The sequence below is a fragment of the Triticum urartu genome, chromosome 6 (assembly GCF_003073215.2).
Source record: "Triticum urartu cultivar G1812 chromosome 6, Tu2.1, whole genome shotgun sequence".
NCBI classification, from domain to species: Eukaryota; Viridiplantae; Streptophyta; class Magnoliopsida; order Poales; family Poaceae; genus Triticum; species Triticum urartu.
Window position 1 is genome coordinate 516,707,040 of NC_053027.1, and position 17,354 is coordinate 516,724,393.

Sequence of the window (17,354 nt, forward strand, 5' to 3'; positions counted from 1 at the left end):
TCAGTCCAATCATAGTACTAAGCAGTTCGATATTAAACTAAAGCAGTTGGAGCATACGATGTGCTGTCCTAGGCATTCGCAGTGAAGGCGTCGTCGTGCTTCCCGCACCTGGTCACCACTTCAATGCCATCATCATTGAAGACGATGACCTTCAGCATGTCGGGAGTCAGTAGCTTGAAGGTCAACATGAAGCCTATCTTGATTTGATGGACGGCAGCTAAGGTGGCCCAACCCTGATCGAGGGTGACCCTGTCATTCAACAGCCGGACAGTGACCCCTCCAGGCGCAGCCAATGTTCGTCTTCAGCTAGAACTCTTGCGGCACGGACACGAATTGCTTCGTTAAGTCCAGCGGCATAGGTATGGCCTCGAGCTGGGGGGGCATGATCACCTTGCAGAAGGTGGTTGGCCCTCCAACCTCATGGTAATGGTCGTAGTTCCGCCGCTTGCCGCTGGGGGGCTCCTCTGGCACGTCTTCGTCCGTGGTCGGGCTCTGGACGGGCGTCACCTCTGAGGGCGGCACCACGTCCTTGCCCTTGTCGACCACCTCATTTCCCTTGTTCTCCGTCTCGATCTGCATTATGAAGATGTTCAAAGGCTGGGTCAGGATCTGCATTATGAACCTTGCAACATCACCATTAAAATCTATGTTCGTGTGCCCCTTTATTTACCCACCGTGAGGGTCACCACTTACCCACCACCTCTTTGTCTCTCACTCTACCTCTAACCCAACGCCATGAACCCCACCCCCTTCCCTTGGGGCATTGAATGGAGGGCTTTCTTCCTAGGGTGCTCGTGTTGGGGAATGTAGCAGAAATTCAAAATTTTCCTACGTGTCACCAAGATCTATCTATGGAGAAACCAGTAACGAGGGAAGGAGAGTGCATCTACATACCCTTGTAGATCGCTATGCGGAAGCGTTCAAGAGAACGGGGTTGAAGGAGTCGTACTCGTCGTGATCCAAATCACCGATGATCCTAGCGCCGAACGGACGGCACCTCTGCGTTCAACACACGTACGGAGCAGCAACGTCTCCTCTTTCTTGATCCAGCAAGGGGGGAGGAGAGGTTGATGGAGATCCAGCAGCACGACGGCGTGGTGGTGGAAGTAGCGGGATTCCAACAGGGCTTCGCCAAGCGTTGCGGGAGGAGGGAGATGTGTCACGGGAGGGAGAGGGAGGCGCCAGGGCTTAGGTGTGGCTGCCCTCCCTTCCCCCCATTATATATATAGGGCCAAGGGAGAGGGGGGGTGCAACCTTGGCCCTTCCTCCAAGGAAGGGTGCGGCCAGGGAGGAGTCCATCCTCCCCAAGGCACCTAGGAGGTGCCTTCCCCCTTTAGGACTCTTTCTTTCCCTTATCTCTTGGCGCATGGGCCTCTTGGGGCTGGTGCCCTTGGCCCATATAGGCCAAGGCGCACACCCCTACAGCCCATGTGGCCCCCCGGGGCAGGTGGACCCCCTTGGTGGACCCCCGGACCCCTTTCGGCACTCCCGGTACAATACCGATAATGCGCGAAACTTTTCCGGCGACCAAAACAAGACTTCCCATATATAAATCTTTACCTCCGGACCATTCCGGAACTCCTCGTGACGTTCGGGATCTCATCCGGGACTCCGAACAACTTTCGGGTTACCGCATACTAATATCTCTATAACCCTAGCGTCACCGAACCTTAAGTGTGTAGACCCTATGGGTTCGGGAGACATGCAGACATGACCGAGATGACTCTCCAGTCAATAACCAACAGCGGGATCTGGATACCCATGTTGGCTCCCACATGTTCCACGATGATCTCATCGGATGAACCACGATGTCAAGGACTTAATCAATCCCGTATACAATTCCCTTTGTCTAGCGGTACGATACTTGCCCGAGATTCGATCGTCGGTATCCCGATACCTTGTTCAATCTCGTTACCGGCAAGTCTCTTTTACTCGTTCCGTAACACATCATCCCATGATCAACTCCTTGATCACATTGTGCACATTATGATGATGTCCTACCAAGTGGGCCCAGAGATACCTCTCCGTTTACACGGAGTGACAAAACCCAGTCTCGATTCGTGCCAACCCAACAGACACTTTCGGAGATACCTGTAGTGTACCTTTATAGCCACCCAGTTATGTTGTGACGTTTGGCACACCCAAAGTATTCCTACGGTATCCGGGAGTTGCACAATCTCATGGTCTAAGGAAATGATACTTGACATTAGAAAAGCTTTAGCATACGAACTACACGATCTTTGTGCTAGGCTTAGGATTGGGTCTTTGTCCATCACATCATTCTCCTAATGATGTGATCCCGTTATCAATGACATCCAATGTCCATGGTCAGGAAACCGTAACCATCTATTGATCAACGAGCTAGTCAACTAGAGGCTTACTAGGGACATGGTGTTGTCTATGTATCCACACATGTATCTGAGTTTCCTATCAATACAATTCTAGCATGGATAATAAACGATTATCATGAACAAGGAAATATAATAATAACTAATTTATTATTGCCTCTAGGGCATATTTCCAACAGTCTCCCACTTGCACTAGAGTCAATAATCCAGTTCACATCGATATGTGATTAACACTCAAGATCACATCCCCATGTGACTAACACCCAAAGAGTTTACTAGAGTCAATAATCTAGTTCACATTACCATGTGATTAACACTCGATGAGTTCTGGGTTTGAACATGTTATGCTTGTGAGAGATGTTATAGTCAACGGGTCTGAATCTTTCAGATCCGTATGTACTTCGCAAATCTCTATGTCATCTTGTAGATGCAGCTACTACGCTATATTTGGAGCCATTTCAAATAACTGTTCTACTTGGAGCTATTCTAAATTGTTGCTCCATTATACGTATCCGGTATCTCTACTCAGAGCTATCCGGATAGGTGTTAAGCTTGCATCGACATAACTCTTTACGTCGAACTCTTTATCACCTCCATAACCGAGAAACATATCCTTATTCCTCTAAGGATAATTTAGACCGCTATCTGGTGATCTACTCCTAGATTACCTTTGTACCCTCTTGCCAGATATGTGGCAAGGCACACATCAGGTGCGGTACTCAGCATGGCATACCGTATAGAGCCTATGACAAAAGCATAGGGGACGACCTTCGTCCTTCCTCTTTCTTCTGCCGTGGTCGAGCTTTAAGTCTTAACTTCATACCTTACAACTCAGGCAAGAACTCCTTCTTTGACTGGTCCATCTTGAACACCTTCAAGATCATGTCAAGGTATGTGCTCATTTGAAAGTACCATTAAGAATTTTGATCTATCCTTATAGATCTTGATGCTCAATGTTCAAGTAGCTTAATCTAGGCTTTCCATTGAAAAATACTTTCCAAATAACCCTATATGCTTTCCAGAAATTCTATGTCATTTCTGATCAACAATATGTCAACATATATTTATCAGAAATTCTATAGTGCTCCCACTCACTTCTTTGGAAATACAAGTTTCTCATAAACTTTGTATACACCCAAAACTTTGACCATCTTATCAAAGCATACATTCCAACTCCGAGATGCTTACTCCAGTCCTTAGAAGGATTGCTGGAGCTTTGCATACTTATTAGCATCTTTCAGGATTAACAAAACCTTCCGGTTGTATCACATACAACCTTTCCTCAAAAATCGTCGAGGAAACAATGGTTTTTGGCATCCTATCTGCAAGATTTCACAAATAACGCAGTAATTGCTAATATAATTCCAACAGACTCTTAGCATCGCTACGAGTGAGAAAGTCTCATCGTAGTCAACTCCTTGAACTTGTCGGAAAACATCTTAACGACAAGTCGAGCTTTCTTAATGGTGATACTTACCATCATTGTCCGTCTTCCTTTTAAAATTCATATGTACCTAACAGCCTTACGACCATCAAGTAGTTCTTCCAAAGTCTACACTTTGTTTTCATATATGGATCCTCTCTCGGATTATATGGCCTCAAGCCATTTTGGAATCCAGGCCCACCATCGTTTCTCCATAGCTCGTAGGTTCATTGTTGTCTAGCAACATGACTTCCAAGACAGGATTACGTACCACTCTGAAGTAGTACGCATCCTTGTCATCCTACGAGGTTTGGGAGTGACTTGATCCGAAGTCTCATGATCAATATCATAAGCTTCCACTTCAATTGGTGTAGGTGCCACATGAACAACTCTTTGTGCCCTGCTATACACTAGTTGAAGTGACGGTTCAATAACCTCATCAAGTCTCTACCATCCTCCCACTCAATTCCTTCGAGAGAAACTTTTCCTCGAGAAAGGACCCGATTCTAGAAACAATGCCTTATTGCTTTCGGATCTGAGACAGGAGGTATACCCAACTGTTTTGGGTGTCCTATGAAGATGCATTTATCCGCTTTGGGTTCGAGCTTATTAGCCTGAAATTTTTTCACATAAGCGTCGCAGCCCCAAACTTTCAAGAAATGACAGCTTAGGTTTCTCTAAACCATAGTTCATACAGTGTCATCTCATCAAAATTACGTGGTGCCCCTTTTAAAGTGAATGTGGTTGTCTCTAATGCCTAACCCATAAACTATCGTGGCAATTCGATAAGAGACATCATGGTACGCATCATATCCAATAGGGTGCAGTTATGATGTACGGACACACCATCACACCATGGTGTTCTTGGCTGTATTGGTTGTGAAAAAATTTCCACAATGTCTTAATTCTGTGCCAAACTCGTAGTTTAGATATTCATCTCTACGATCATATCATAGACATTTTATCCTCTTGTCACGACGATCTTTCAACTTCACCCTGAAATTACTTGAACCTTTCAATAATTCAGACTCGTGATTCATCAAGTAAATGTACTCAATATCTACTCAAATCATCTGTGAAGTAAGAACATAACGATATCCACTACACGCCTCAACACTCATTGGACTGCACACATCAAAATGTATTACTTCCAACAAGTTGCTTTCTAGTTCCATTTTACTGAAAACGAGGATTTCAGTCATCTTGCCCATGTGGTATGATTTGCATGTCTCAAGTGATTCAAAATCAAGTGAGTCCAAACGGTCCATTTTCATGGAGTTTCTTCATGCATATACACCAATAGACATGGTTCGCATGTCTCAAACTTTTCAAAAACAAGTGAGCCCAAAGATCCATCAACATGGAGCTTCTTCATGTGTTTTATACCGATATGACTTACGTGGCAGTGCCACAAGTAGGTGGTACTATCATTACTATCTTATATCTTTTGGCATGAACATGTGTATCACTACGATCGAGATTCAATAAACCATTCATTTTAGGTGCAAGACCATTGAAGGTATTATTCAAATAAACAGAGTAACTATTATTCTCTTTAAATGAATAACCGCATTGTGATAGACATAATCCAATCATGTCTATGCTCAACGCAAACACCAAATAACAATTATTTAGGTTTAACACCAATCTCGATGGTAGAGGGAGCGTGCGATGCTTTGATCATATCAACATTGGAAACACTTCCAACACATATCGTCAGCTCACCTTTAGCTAGTCTCCGTTTATTCCGTAGCTTTTATTTCGAGTTACCAACATTTAGCAACCGAACCAGTATCTAATACCCTGGTGCTACTAGGAGTACTAGTAAAGTACACATTAACACAATGTATATCCAATATACTTCTATCGACCTTGCCAGCCTTCTCATCTACCAAGTATCTAGGGTAATTCTGCTCCAGTGGTTGTTCCCCTTATTACAGAAGCACTTAGTCTCGGGTTTGGGTTCAACCTTGGGTTTCTTCACTGGAGCAGCAGCTGATTTGCCGTTTCATGAAGTATCCCTTCTTGTCCTTGCCCTTCTTGAAACTAGTGGTTTCACCAACCATCAACAATTGATGCTCCTTCTTGATTTCTACTTTTGTGGTGTCAAACATTGCGAATATCTCAAGGATCATCATATATGTCCCTGATATATTATAGTTCATCACGAAGCTCTAGCAGCTTGGTGGTAATGACTTCGGAGAACTATCACTATTTCATTTGGAAGATCAACTCCCACTTGATTCAAGCGATTGTTGTACTCAGACAATCTGAGCACAAGCTCAACAATTGAGATTTTCTCCCTTAGTTTGTAGGCTAAGAAAATCGTCGGAGGTCTTATACCTCTTAACGTGGGCACGAGCCTGAAATCCCAATTTCAGTCCTTGGAACATCTCATATGTTCTGCGATGTTTCAAAAACCATCTTTGGTGCCTCAATTCTAAACCATTTAGCATTACACACTGAACTATCATGTAGTCATCAAAATGTGTATGTCAGATGTTCGCAACATCCACAGACGACGTTCGAGGTTCAGCACACTGAGCGGTGCATTAAGGACATAAGCCTTCTACTGTCTGCATAAATGCTACTATCAACTTTCAACTAATTTTTCTCTAGGAACATATCTAAACAGTAGAACTGAAGCGCGAGCTACGAAATAATTTGCGAAGACCTTTTGACTATGTTTAGGGTAATTAAGTTCATCTTACGAACTCCCACTCAGATAGACATCCCTCTAGTCATCTAAGTGATTACATGATCCGAGTCAACTAGGCCGTGTCCGATCATCACGTGAGACGGACTAGTCAACATCGGTGAACATCTTCATGTTGATCGTATCTACCATACGACTCATGCTCGACCTTTCGGTCTCTTGTGTTCCGAGGCCATGTCTGTACATGCTAGGCTCGTCAAGTTAACCTAAGTGTTTCGCATGTGTTCCGAGGCCATGTCTGTACATGCTAGGCTCGTCAACACCCGTTGTATTCGAACGTAAGAATCTATACACCCAATCATCACGTGGTGCTTCGAAACGACGAACTTTCACAACGGTGCACAGTTAGGGGGAACACTTTCTTGAAATTTTAATGAGGGATCATCTTATTTACTACCGTCGTTCCAAGCAAATAAGATGTATAAACATGATAAACATCACATGCAATCAAATAGTGACATGATATGGCCAATATCATATTGCTCCTTTTGATCTCCATCTTCGGGGCTCCATGATCATCATCGTCACCGGCATGACACCACTATCTCCATCATCATGATCTCCATCATCGTGTCTTCATGAAGTTGTCTCGCCAACTATTACTTCTACTACTACAGCTAACGGTTAGCAATAAAGTAAAGTAATTACATGACGTTTATGTTGACACGCAGGTCATAAATAAATTAAGACAACTCCTATGGCTCCTGCCGGTTGTCATACTCATCGACATGCAAGTCGTGATTCCTATTACAAGAACATGATCAATCTCATACATCACATATATCATTCATCACATCCTTTTGGCCATATCACATCACATAGCATACCCTGCAAAAACAAGTTAGACGTCCTCTAATTGTTGTTTGCATGTTTTACGTGGCTGCTATGGGTTTCTAGCAAGAACGTTTCTTACCTACGCAAAAACCACAACGTGATATGCCAATTGCTATTTACCCTTCATAAGGACCCTTTTCATCGAATCCGATCCAACTAAAGTGGGAGAGATAGACACCCGCTAGCCACCTTATGCAACTAGTGCATGTCAGTCGGTGGAACCAGTCTCACGTAAGAGTACGTGTAAGGTCGGTCCGGGCCGCTTCATCCCACAATGCCACCGAATCAAGATTGGACTAGTAACGGTAAGCATATTGAACAAAATCAACGCCCACAACTACTTTGTGTTCTACTCGTGCATAGAAACTACGCATAGACCTAGATCATGATGCCACTGTTGGGGAACGTAGCAGAAATTCAAAATTTTCCTACGTGTCACCAAGATCTATCTATGGAGAAACCAGCAACGAGGGAAGGAGAGTGCATCTACATACCCTTGTAGATCGCTATGCGGAAGCGTCAAGAGAACGGGGTTGAAGGAGTCGTACTCGTCGTGATCCAAATCACTGATGATCCTAGCGCCGAACGGACGGCACCTCCACGTTCAACACACGTACGGAGCAGCGACGTCTCCTCTTTCTTGATGCAGCAAGGGGGGAGGAGAGGTTGATGGAGATCCAGCAGCACGACGGCGTGATGGTGGAAGTAGCGGGATTCCAACAGGGCTTCGCCAAGCGCTGCGGGAGGAGGGAGATGTGTCACGGGAGGGAGAGGGAGGCGCCAGGCATAGGTGTGGCTGCCCTCCCTTCCCCCCACTATATATATAGGGCCAAGGGAGAGGGGGGGGGGCGGCGCAGCCTTGGCCCTTCCTCCAAGGAAGGGTGCGGCCAGGGAGGAGTCCATCCTCCCCAAGGCACCTAGGAGGTGCCTTCCCCCTTTAGGACTCTTTCTTTCCCTTATCTCTTGGCGCATGGGCCTCTTGGGGCTGGTGCCCTTGGCCCATATAGGCCAAGGCGCACACCCCTACAGCCCATGTGGCCCCCCGGGGCAGGTGGACCCCCGGACCCCTTTCGGCACTCCCGGTACAATACCGATTACAATACCGATAATGCGCGAAACTTTTCCGGCGACCAAAACAAGACTTCCCATATATAAATCTTTACCTCCGGACCATTCCGGAACTCCTCGTGACGTCCGGGATCTCATCCGGGACTCCGAACAACTTTCGGGTTACGCATACTAATATCTCTATAACCCTAGCGTCACCGAACCTTAAGTGTGTAGACCCTACGGGTTCGGGAGACATGCAGACATGACCGAGATGACTCTCCGGTCAATAACCAACAGCGGGATCTGGATACCCATGTTGGCTCCCACATGTTCCACGATGATCTCATCGGATGAACCACGATGTCAAGGACTTAATCAATCCCGTATACAATTCCTTGTCTAGCGGTACGATACTTGCCCGAGATTCGATCGTCGGTATCCCGATACCTTGTTCAATCTCGTTACCGGCAAGTCTCTTTACTCGTTCCGTAACACATCATCCCGTGATCAACTCCTTGATCACATTGTGCACATTATGATGATGTCCTACCGAGTGGGCCCAGAGATACCTCTCCGTTTACACGGAGTGACAAATCCCAGTCTCGATTCGTGCCAACCCAACAGACACTTTCGGAGATACGTGTGTTACCTTTATAGCCACCCAGTTACGTTGTGACGTTTGGCACACCCAAAGCATCTACGGTATCCGGGAGTTGCACAATCTCATGGTCTAAGGAAATGATACTTGACATTAGAAAAGCTTTAGCATACGAACTACACGATATTTGTGCTAGGCTTAGGATTGGGTCTTGTCCATCACATCATTCTCCTAATGATGTGATCCCGTTATTAATCCAATGTCCATGGTCAGGAAACCGTAACCATCTATTGATCAACGAGCTAGTCAACTAGAGGCTTACTAGGGACATGGTGTTGTCTATGTATCCACACATGTATCTGAGTTTCCTATCAATAAAATTCTAGCATGGATAATAAACGATTATCATGAACAAGGAAATATGAACAAGGAAATATAATAATAACTAATTTATTATTGCCTCTAGGGCATATTTCCTACAGCTCGCTGGGTGACCGCACTAAGTTTTAGAACACCATGGAAGTGTGCTCAAACTTCAGCAGGATGGAAGATCTGCACAAAGAGTTAGACGTTGTGTTGAAGAAGGCGACGCTGAAGGAGTTGAAGACACTGATTCCTGACCCAGTGGAGAGCGCTATGTCAGTCGACATGCTTCACTGGACCATGAATCAGGCTGAATACGGCGACGCTGGATAGAGGGCAAAGTGGGCCAAGTACAGACAGTATCGGCGTCCTCATGACCATCGTGTCGGCATGTACTTCACCACAAATAATGTGCCTATGGAAGGGGAAGAAGAGGATGCGATGGCAATGATTGTGAGGGCCCGGAGCCAGGAAACCGAAGCATGCCAATCGAGGTGGACTCCAACGAGGAAGAAGAGACGGTGGTGCAGGAGAAGACCAAGACCAAGGCCACTCGCCGCTCCAATCGCCTCTAGTGTCCTCGAGGCTAGGATCTGTGCGTACTATGTAAGATGAACCCTAATCCCCATTCATATTATACTCAATCCAGACTGGAAACCTCATATCTACCGGTAGTCATGACGATGCTATGATCACCTGTATGGTGTTTACCCCGATTCCCCGTTCCCCTAACACGGATCAAATCTAAACTCGAGTCGAATGCGAAGTAGTAGGCGAGGAGGGGAAAAAATAGCTTACCGCCATTGCCGAAGTGCTGCTGCTGATGCCGGTGAAGGTGGCCGGGGGTCGACTTGCTGTTCTCCGATCTGCTACACGCCGCCGCTGCCATCGGTGAGAGTGGGAAGAAGGGAAAGGGAAGAGAGAGCGGTGAGGGAAGGCGAGGGTAATAACTGCCGGCGCTTCAGGAAGCAGCTCGGTTTCTCGAGGGTGGCTCCTCGCGTGCAGCCCCCGCCACCCACGTGCCCCGCTCGGGCCTGGCTCGCGAGAAACTGCCGATTCGAGCGTGCCTCGCGAGACAAGCCTAGAGGTGCTTTAAACTTCATGCGATGCACGCCCAATAGTGTATGCTAGCAACCAAACAGCTCAGTTTCTTCCCGCGCGACACCCTGGTTGGACCTTATACGGGCAACCAAACGTGTTCATCATGTTTAGATCTGTTAACAAACACCAGCGTAACTGAAAACCCGCAGGAATGAAAAAGGCGGTGTGAATTGAGATGTCAGGTGTTCTGTGACCTGTTCCGAAAAACAAGCACCAAAAAAGCGGATTAGCCAAACAGCCCAGAACAGTCAAACAGGCGGATCCGCCCAAAGAGTCTAATGGGCAACTTCTTTCTTTTTCTGAGCTGTATGCATGCTTGGGCACCTTCTAAACTGCATTTCAGACACAGGCTGAAGAAAGAAAATATAAAACACGACCTCGTGTGTTTTTTTGTTTTTTGTTTTGAACCGAGCATTACCCCTTTCCATTACTATGACATAACGAAAATACAGAGTCCAGGTCTTAAGGAAACTGAAAAGGGGAAAGCGAGTTTAAGACACCACTGGAAAACCCACTGCAAGCACTCGTCATCGAGCAGCTCACCATGGGGCGAAAACCCAATGCCATCTAAAACCACCTATCCTAACCAGAGCAAAAGCGAGAAATCCGGAGGTAGTCTCCACATCCATCTAGAATGACCTCATGTTTGTATTCATCCCAAATCCATATGTTTAAATTTCTCCCTTTAATTCCTTTTAGCTGAAGAAAAGGAAATTCTCATATTCCTATATATTTCCTTTTAGCTGAAAAGAAAATCTCCTATTCGCATAAGATTTGTTTAAATATATTTTGGCAAGTGTGATGAATAGACTGGAACCACGGTTCATGCATCAGCACAAGCGCTGTCCGTCACTCTCAGCTCTACAGACACGCCCATGCCGAGACGTCGCAGCCAGCCGTGGGCCGACGACGGCCCAACCATACCGTTGGAACAAAATCCCTGGCCCAACCCGTTCAATACACTCCGGCCTGGAACCAGCACACAAGCTGCATCCCCTGGAAAAAAAAGTCACACAAGCTGCAGACTCCACAGCCACTGGAGCTACGAAGTACGAACGCCTCTAGTTCCATATCCACGCCTTTTTTGATCCGTCCGACGCACCACCCACACGCCCCAACCAAAATAGCAGCAGCCAAGAAGGACCCTCGCCGGCAGCAGTCAGGCGAGCAAGGGGTCAGCCAGCCAAGTCCGGCGGCGGCGGCGCGGCGGCGGCCATGGCGCTAGCAGCTAACGCCCATGGAAGAGTCTGCACCCTCTCCTCCAGGCCCCCCACACCTTTCGGCAGCAGGAGCATGGTCACCATGCCTGGACACCACGTCCAAGCTCCGTTCGCGGTCCGGGCCACCGCGGAGCGCGCCACATGGCTGCCGGGGCTGGACCCGCCGGCGTACCTCGACGGCACGTCAGTCACCCGTGCCAATCTCTGCCGGCGTTCTCTGCGGGTGGTGATGGTTGGTTTGCTTGTTAGGCTGATGGGTTGCTTGGTGTTTGTCGTTGTAGGCTGCCTGGTGACTACGGGTTTGATCCCCTGGGGCTCGGGGAGCAGCCCGAGGACTTGAAGTGGTACGTCCAGGCCGAGCTCGTGCACTGCCGGTTCGCCATGGCAGGGGTTGCCGGCATCCTCGGAACCGACGTAAGTTCGTTGCTCACTTGACCTCTTTGCTAATTCCTGTGGAATGTCATATGTTCTCAGTTTAAAGAAACCATAGCACTGAAGCTTGATTTTGCAAAATTAGCTGGAGAGGTGCTTAAATTAGGATGAACTATGAGAAACACAGTGAGAAAACAAGCATGACTTCTGAATTTTGATAATGGAAATGGAAGGGCAATACCTCTAGTTAAAGAAAAGAGAGAGAGAAACCAAGATATGACATAGGGAACTATTGAGCCAAATGAAAATAACAATCTCAACGTCAGCAAGTTCATGTCCAACACATCAGCTCCACAAGAGCATCCTAGGAATTTTTTTCCAAGATTAATAGTATTCCTACCACACTGAAACATACTTGCAGAAACCAAACATGGAATCGATGGCTTTGATGCTCTCTTTTCTTCTATGGTCTAACTGGTGTGTTTCTGTGTAGTTGATCCGTGTATCAGGACTCGGCAACCTACCCGTGTGGTTTGAAGCAGGTGCCACGAAATTTGACTTCGCCAACACCACAGCACTCTTCTTTGTCCAGCTTCTCTTGATGGGGTAATTCAACATCCAACTGAAACATTTAGTCAGTTGCATAAGAGTTCATCCAGTAACTCAGAAGTTTTAAATGGTGTAGACTGTAGTGACTTGAAACAGGGCATGACTGACCTGTTTCTGTCATAAATCTGATCCTCGACAGATTTGTCGAAACCAAGAGGTACATGGACTTCGTTAGTCCAGGATCACAAGCAAAGGAAGGGACATTCCTTGGGATAGAAGCTTCACTTGCGGGTTCACAGCCAGGGTAAGCAACATTCTCCAACTGAAGACTGAAACCATTTCCCTTGGCAAATGGCAAGTCTCTCGCTCGATGCTTTAACTAAATTATCATTATTACAATTCTCAAATCTGAACAGATACCCTGGGGGTCCACTATTTAACCCAATGGGACTCGCCAAGGATATAGAGAATGCGAATGAAGTGAAGCTGAAAGAAATTAAGAATGGTAGGTTCACTTTCTCGAAGTACGATGGATTGCAAGATATTCCTGCAGTAATATTTGTGATTTGCTAATATTATTGCTATCAATTACAGGGAGGTTGGCAATGGTTGCTATGCTTGGCTTTATTGTGCAAGCGTCTGTGACTCACGCTGGGCCCATTGAGAACCTTTTGACACATCTTTCAGATCCTTTCAACAAAAATATCATTCATGCACTAACCTTGTCTTGAAAACTCTGTCTCGAAATTTCGCTCTTTCCCCCCTTTTTCCATCTAAAGGTGTAGCACAAAAAATCACAATGATTTGTTACAGGAAGGGTACTTCTACTCGGCTCTCTTCTTTGCAAGGTCCGATCAGTCACAAAAACTGAATATGGAGCTTCTGTTGGAGGAACTATAGGAAACTCACTACACAATTGCCATACAGATGGGATGAAAAGTTGATTTTCTTCAAATGCAAACAAGATATTATAGTTTATATTGAAACAATGATGCTTCTGGTTCTTGCAATTGATCCTAGTCTGCAGTATATGCTTGTGTTTTTTCGATGAAACTCTGCCATGGCACCATCTTTGCAGTTATCCGACATGGGCATCATTTCGGCAAAACTCTGCGGCAGCATAAAAACGCTGCCATGGCTTTTTGCATATGCTTGAATGTAAGTCGCAGAACATGAAAATACTACAGACAAGGAAATTAATACTAGCATGTCCTGCAAGTTGCAGAACATATCTTTGAGAACAAATGCAGCAGTTAATGTAATTGCATCTATATCAGCCAAGCCAGAAAACACTTTCCTGCAATATAGAAACAGAGTTGCACCTATACCACACAACTAAGCATATATTGGCTTGCACTGTACATATATGATTTGGATAGGAAATACGCACCACATCTACCACTAATTCTGATCGACTAGCTTAAGCCCCCAGCTCATATCTTCACAATGTGTTACATGTGGGACAAGTTTTCCCGTATCAGTTCCTCTCTTAGTTTTGCAATCATAGAAAGGTGGAGCATGAAAACATGGTTCCATGGACAGAACTTGGCGGCAAGGCGGATCAGGGGCAGTGCGGTTCTCAGGCTTGAACAGAAGCCATGGCTTCAAACCACTGAGACCCTGGGCAACATACCCAAAAGTTGACCATGCACTGGTCACCATGACATCAGATAAGCTTAACAGATATATCTCTGCCCAGGCTTTCCTGTTGTGCATTTTCTTGTCTGAGTTCTGATGTTCCTCGTGACTTGGCTGGTGGAAGCTAATTGTCTCGCCATTTGCCGTAGGATGTTCCCAGTACATGTTTCTGAATTTATCACAGTATCCCGAGTTTAATGAAGTAACTAGAGCAGCTTTCGACTTGGCCTTCCTTGGTGAGACAATTGGCTCTTGAGTATTAACCTCTGGCAACAAGTGTTCCTTGAATGTACATGCAAGGACCTGATCCAGGACATGCTGAAACGGACCAGTTTCGGTGTCGAAGACTCTGATCTGGATACCCAACTTTTCATCAGCTCTGGCAAGATAAGAATCATAGTATCTTGTAATCATGCCCCAGACGGCATTGCTGGGGTGAAACAAGTAACGTCCCAAGTGGTGGAAAACAGCATCTCTCTGGGGGAAAAGCCTCATGAGTTCCTCTTGGTATGCCGGGATCAGGAAAAGTGAAGGTACAAAGTAATTATCTGATTTCAGGATCAGCCATGGGATTGTCTGGAGATACTGCTGATTATCTTCACAAAAGAAAAGCTTATCATACTCACTATAGTCATGAGCCAAATGAAGATAGAGAAAAGCAGGGCTAGAATGAACAACTTTACTCTTCAGCATGTTTCCATAACTCTCAGGAGAGCCAATGCTGAAGTTCTTGAACTGCTTAATGGGGAAATCTGACGGCAGCAACCATGAAGTTTCAGGAAATGGTTCGCAGAAGAGATCTGCGGTGCCTTTGTCTCCGTCGACAAGTAAGACTCTGTTTGTAAGGATTGCATACAGAAATGCCGAGGCGATTGTCAAGATCCTGTTCCCTAGACCACTGTAAGCTGTCCAGACCAGATAGTTGCAGTCCATGACCTTAATATCCTGACCAGACTTAAGCTGCTCAACAGCTTTCCTGTAAAATTCAGTTCGTGGGCCACACTTTTTCTGGAGGGCCTCTTGTTTCCTTAATCTTTCCAAGAGGTAGGTAGATGGAAAGTGGGGCGATATTCGACGATACAGTACTGATTGGTACCTACTTAGGCATGATTGTTCATCAAAACCGGGAACTAGCAAGCCTCCAAGTAATTTGTCCTTGACAACTACCGGAGATCCCGAGGTGCCATCTTCTGAAAACACAACAACAGAAAAACATTGTATCAGAAATCATATACAGAATATAAGAGTTACACTTCAATCTGTACTGTAGTAAAAACATAAAAAAAAAGGTCATCCTTTGGTCAAGTGGCAGTGATGCCAATACAAATCTGAGGTAGGCGCGAATTATTCAAGTCAGTTAGCTATAATGCACTATGAGTTGACACAAGTCAGTTAGTAAATGATAAGGATAGCACAATGCAGTGCATAAACAAGACGAGGCACGTAACAGTAGCGTGAAACATAAACTAGCCAAAGTCGACAATGTGTAGCATGCAACAAAAATAAAGGTAACTTGGCATCAACGCTGATACGATATGGATGTCACGCTCATACTGCACACAGTGATCTGAAAAAAGTGCCACACGACACATTTTGAGTGACGACTACATCCCCGACGGCAAATATCAATAACCATCAAACTTATGAGTTTTTAAGAGCTATAAACTGGTAAAAACAATCTGGGAAAAGAAGTCGGGATTTTTTTTATTTTTTTTGCAGAACTTGAGTATCAGCGCACATGTCAAAAGAGAAGGGCCCAGACATTAAAGGCGCGGCATCCTGAATGTAACGTCGCCATCCACCGGTACTTACAACTCAGAAAAATCATCAGAATTGAAACAAAAGCCGTGGTCCTAGCGCAGCCGAACTCAAAAAATGGAAACTTGCGTTACGGGCGCAGGCGTATCCGTGGTATGTGTGTCACGTACGTACCATCTCGCGGACGGACGAGGCGCGGGTCATCGCGCCCGGAGGGATCAGCGTCGAGGAGATGGCCCCTCCGCGCGGCGGAGCCCCCGGCGAGCAGGAGGAGGAGGGCCGCGCAGACCACGAGCGCCGCGGCCGGCAGGGACCACCGCAGCAGCAGCATCGCCGCCCCGCCCTTCCTCCCGCGCGGGGACGCCGCCGCGGGCGCCTCCTCCTCCCGCGGCGTGCGGCGGATCCGCTCCTTGATGTCCATGCGGGCCGCGTCCCGGGGTTCTTCTGCCTGCCTGCCTGCCTTCCGCCGGAAAAAGGCACGGGCGGCGTCAAAAGATGGGCGGGCGCTACCTACGTCTCGCGGCGCGACCGGGGTTGATGTAGTAGGGGAGGGGGTGGGCGCGGGGCCGACGGGCGGAGTCGGGGCCGCACGCGCAGGGGTTTTGAACCTTCCATGCGATGCGTTTCTCAGGTGGAAAAAGTGGCTCCGGGCCGAGCGACGCGATGCGGTGGGCGTCGGTGTGGCGTTGTCGGTGGTCGCTGGGGCGCCTCGGCGTCGGCGTGGCTTTTGTAGTCTTGCTCCTGCTTTCTGTGCGTGGCACGGTCGCGGCCATGCCCTGGGTTGCTGTGCGGGGCACCGGACGCGCCAGGCTCGCCCGGCTCGCCGGGTTCGGCGTTGATGAGGCAAGCGTGCCTGCTGATGCGGCTTTGGATGGTGGGGGCGGTCAGAGCAACTCCAACGCGCCGAACCAAGGAAACGCGTGTTTTATTCATTTTTCGTATATTTTAGTCGGCTGTCTGCTCACCGTTTATTCCGTTTTACGTTTGGATTAGCCCTGCGTCCAACCCGCCGGCCTATTTCATGTCCGCACACAGATTTTAGAAAGCCCGCGCTTATAGATCATGCTAACGACCATGCCATCGTCCAAAGTTCATGTCAGCATCATGCCAACGATCGGCATACATGTCAGCCTCTAAAAAAACCACCATACAGTTCATGTTGACACACCTGTCAGCGGCCGGCACACAAAAAAAGGGCAGGATTTCGACCACACCATCTCGGCCATGGTAATGCCAGCACACTTGCCGGCATAATAAAAAAGGATGACGCTCTCCGTCATAGATCACTCGTCATCGAATTTGAGCATGTCGGCCTGCATCTTCTCGAACCATGACCTCTTCCTCGACAACTCTGTGCTCTCAAGTCCACCTTCATGATCTTCAC

At 46.9% G+C, this 17,354-nt stretch overlaps 2 protein-coding genes across 2 annotated transcripts; one reads left to right on the forward strand and one right to left on the reverse strand.

Moving 5' to 3' along the window:
• The first annotated feature begins 11,483 nt into the window (after positions 1 to 11,483).
• On the forward strand, positions 11,484 to 13,603 carry LOC125514741 (photosystem I chlorophyll a/b-binding protein 5, chloroplastic). The gene is made up of 6 exons (XM_048680094.1): positions 11,484 to 11,836; positions 11,935 to 12,067; positions 12,519 to 12,631; positions 12,774 to 12,878; positions 12,991 to 13,079; positions 13,169 to 13,603. Exons 1-6 carry the CDS (start codon positions 11,649 to 11,651, stop codon positions 13,303 to 13,305), a joined length of 765 nt encoding a protein of 254 aa, XP_048536051.1. The 5' UTR covers positions 11,484 to 11,648; the 3' UTR covers positions 13,306 to 13,603.
• A 249-nt stretch (positions 13,604 to 13,852) lies between these two features.
• Positions 13,853 to 16,555, reverse strand: LOC125514740 (galactoside 2-alpha-L-fucosyltransferase-like). The gene is made up of 2 exons (XM_048680093.1): positions 16,145 to 16,555; positions 13,853 to 15,402 (listed from the first exon to the last, which is right to left on the reverse strand). Exons 1-2 carry the CDS (start codon positions 16,389 to 16,391, stop codon positions 13,976 to 13,978), a joined length of 1,674 nt encoding a protein of 557 aa, XP_048536050.1. The 5' UTR covers positions 16,392 to 16,555; the 3' UTR covers positions 13,853 to 13,975.
• Between the last annotated feature and the right edge of the window lie 799 nt (positions 16,556 to 17,354).

Bases quoted from the DNA above. Each gene is read 5' to 3' on its own strand.
- LOC125514741 (XM_048680094.1), top strand. From the start codon at position 11,649: ATGGCGCTAGCAGCTAACGCCCATGGAAGAGTCTGCACCCTCTCCTCC. The intron at 11,837-11,934 runs GTCAGTCACCCG...TTGTCGTTGTAG, and splicing joins CCGGCGTACCTCGACGGCAC to GCTGCCTGGTGACTACGGGT. The intron at 13,080-13,168 runs GTAGGTTCACTT...TATCAATTACAG, and splicing joins GCTGAAAGAAATTAAGAATG to GGAGGTTGGCAATGGTTGCT.
- LOC125514740 (XM_048680093.1), bottom strand. From the start codon at position 16,391: ATGGACATCAAGGAGCGGATCCGCCGCACGCCGCGGGAGGAGGAGGCG. The intron at 15,403-16,144 runs GTACGTACGTGA...TTGTGTTTTCAG, and splicing joins CCTCGTCCGTCCGCGAGATG to AAGATGGCACCTCGGGATCT.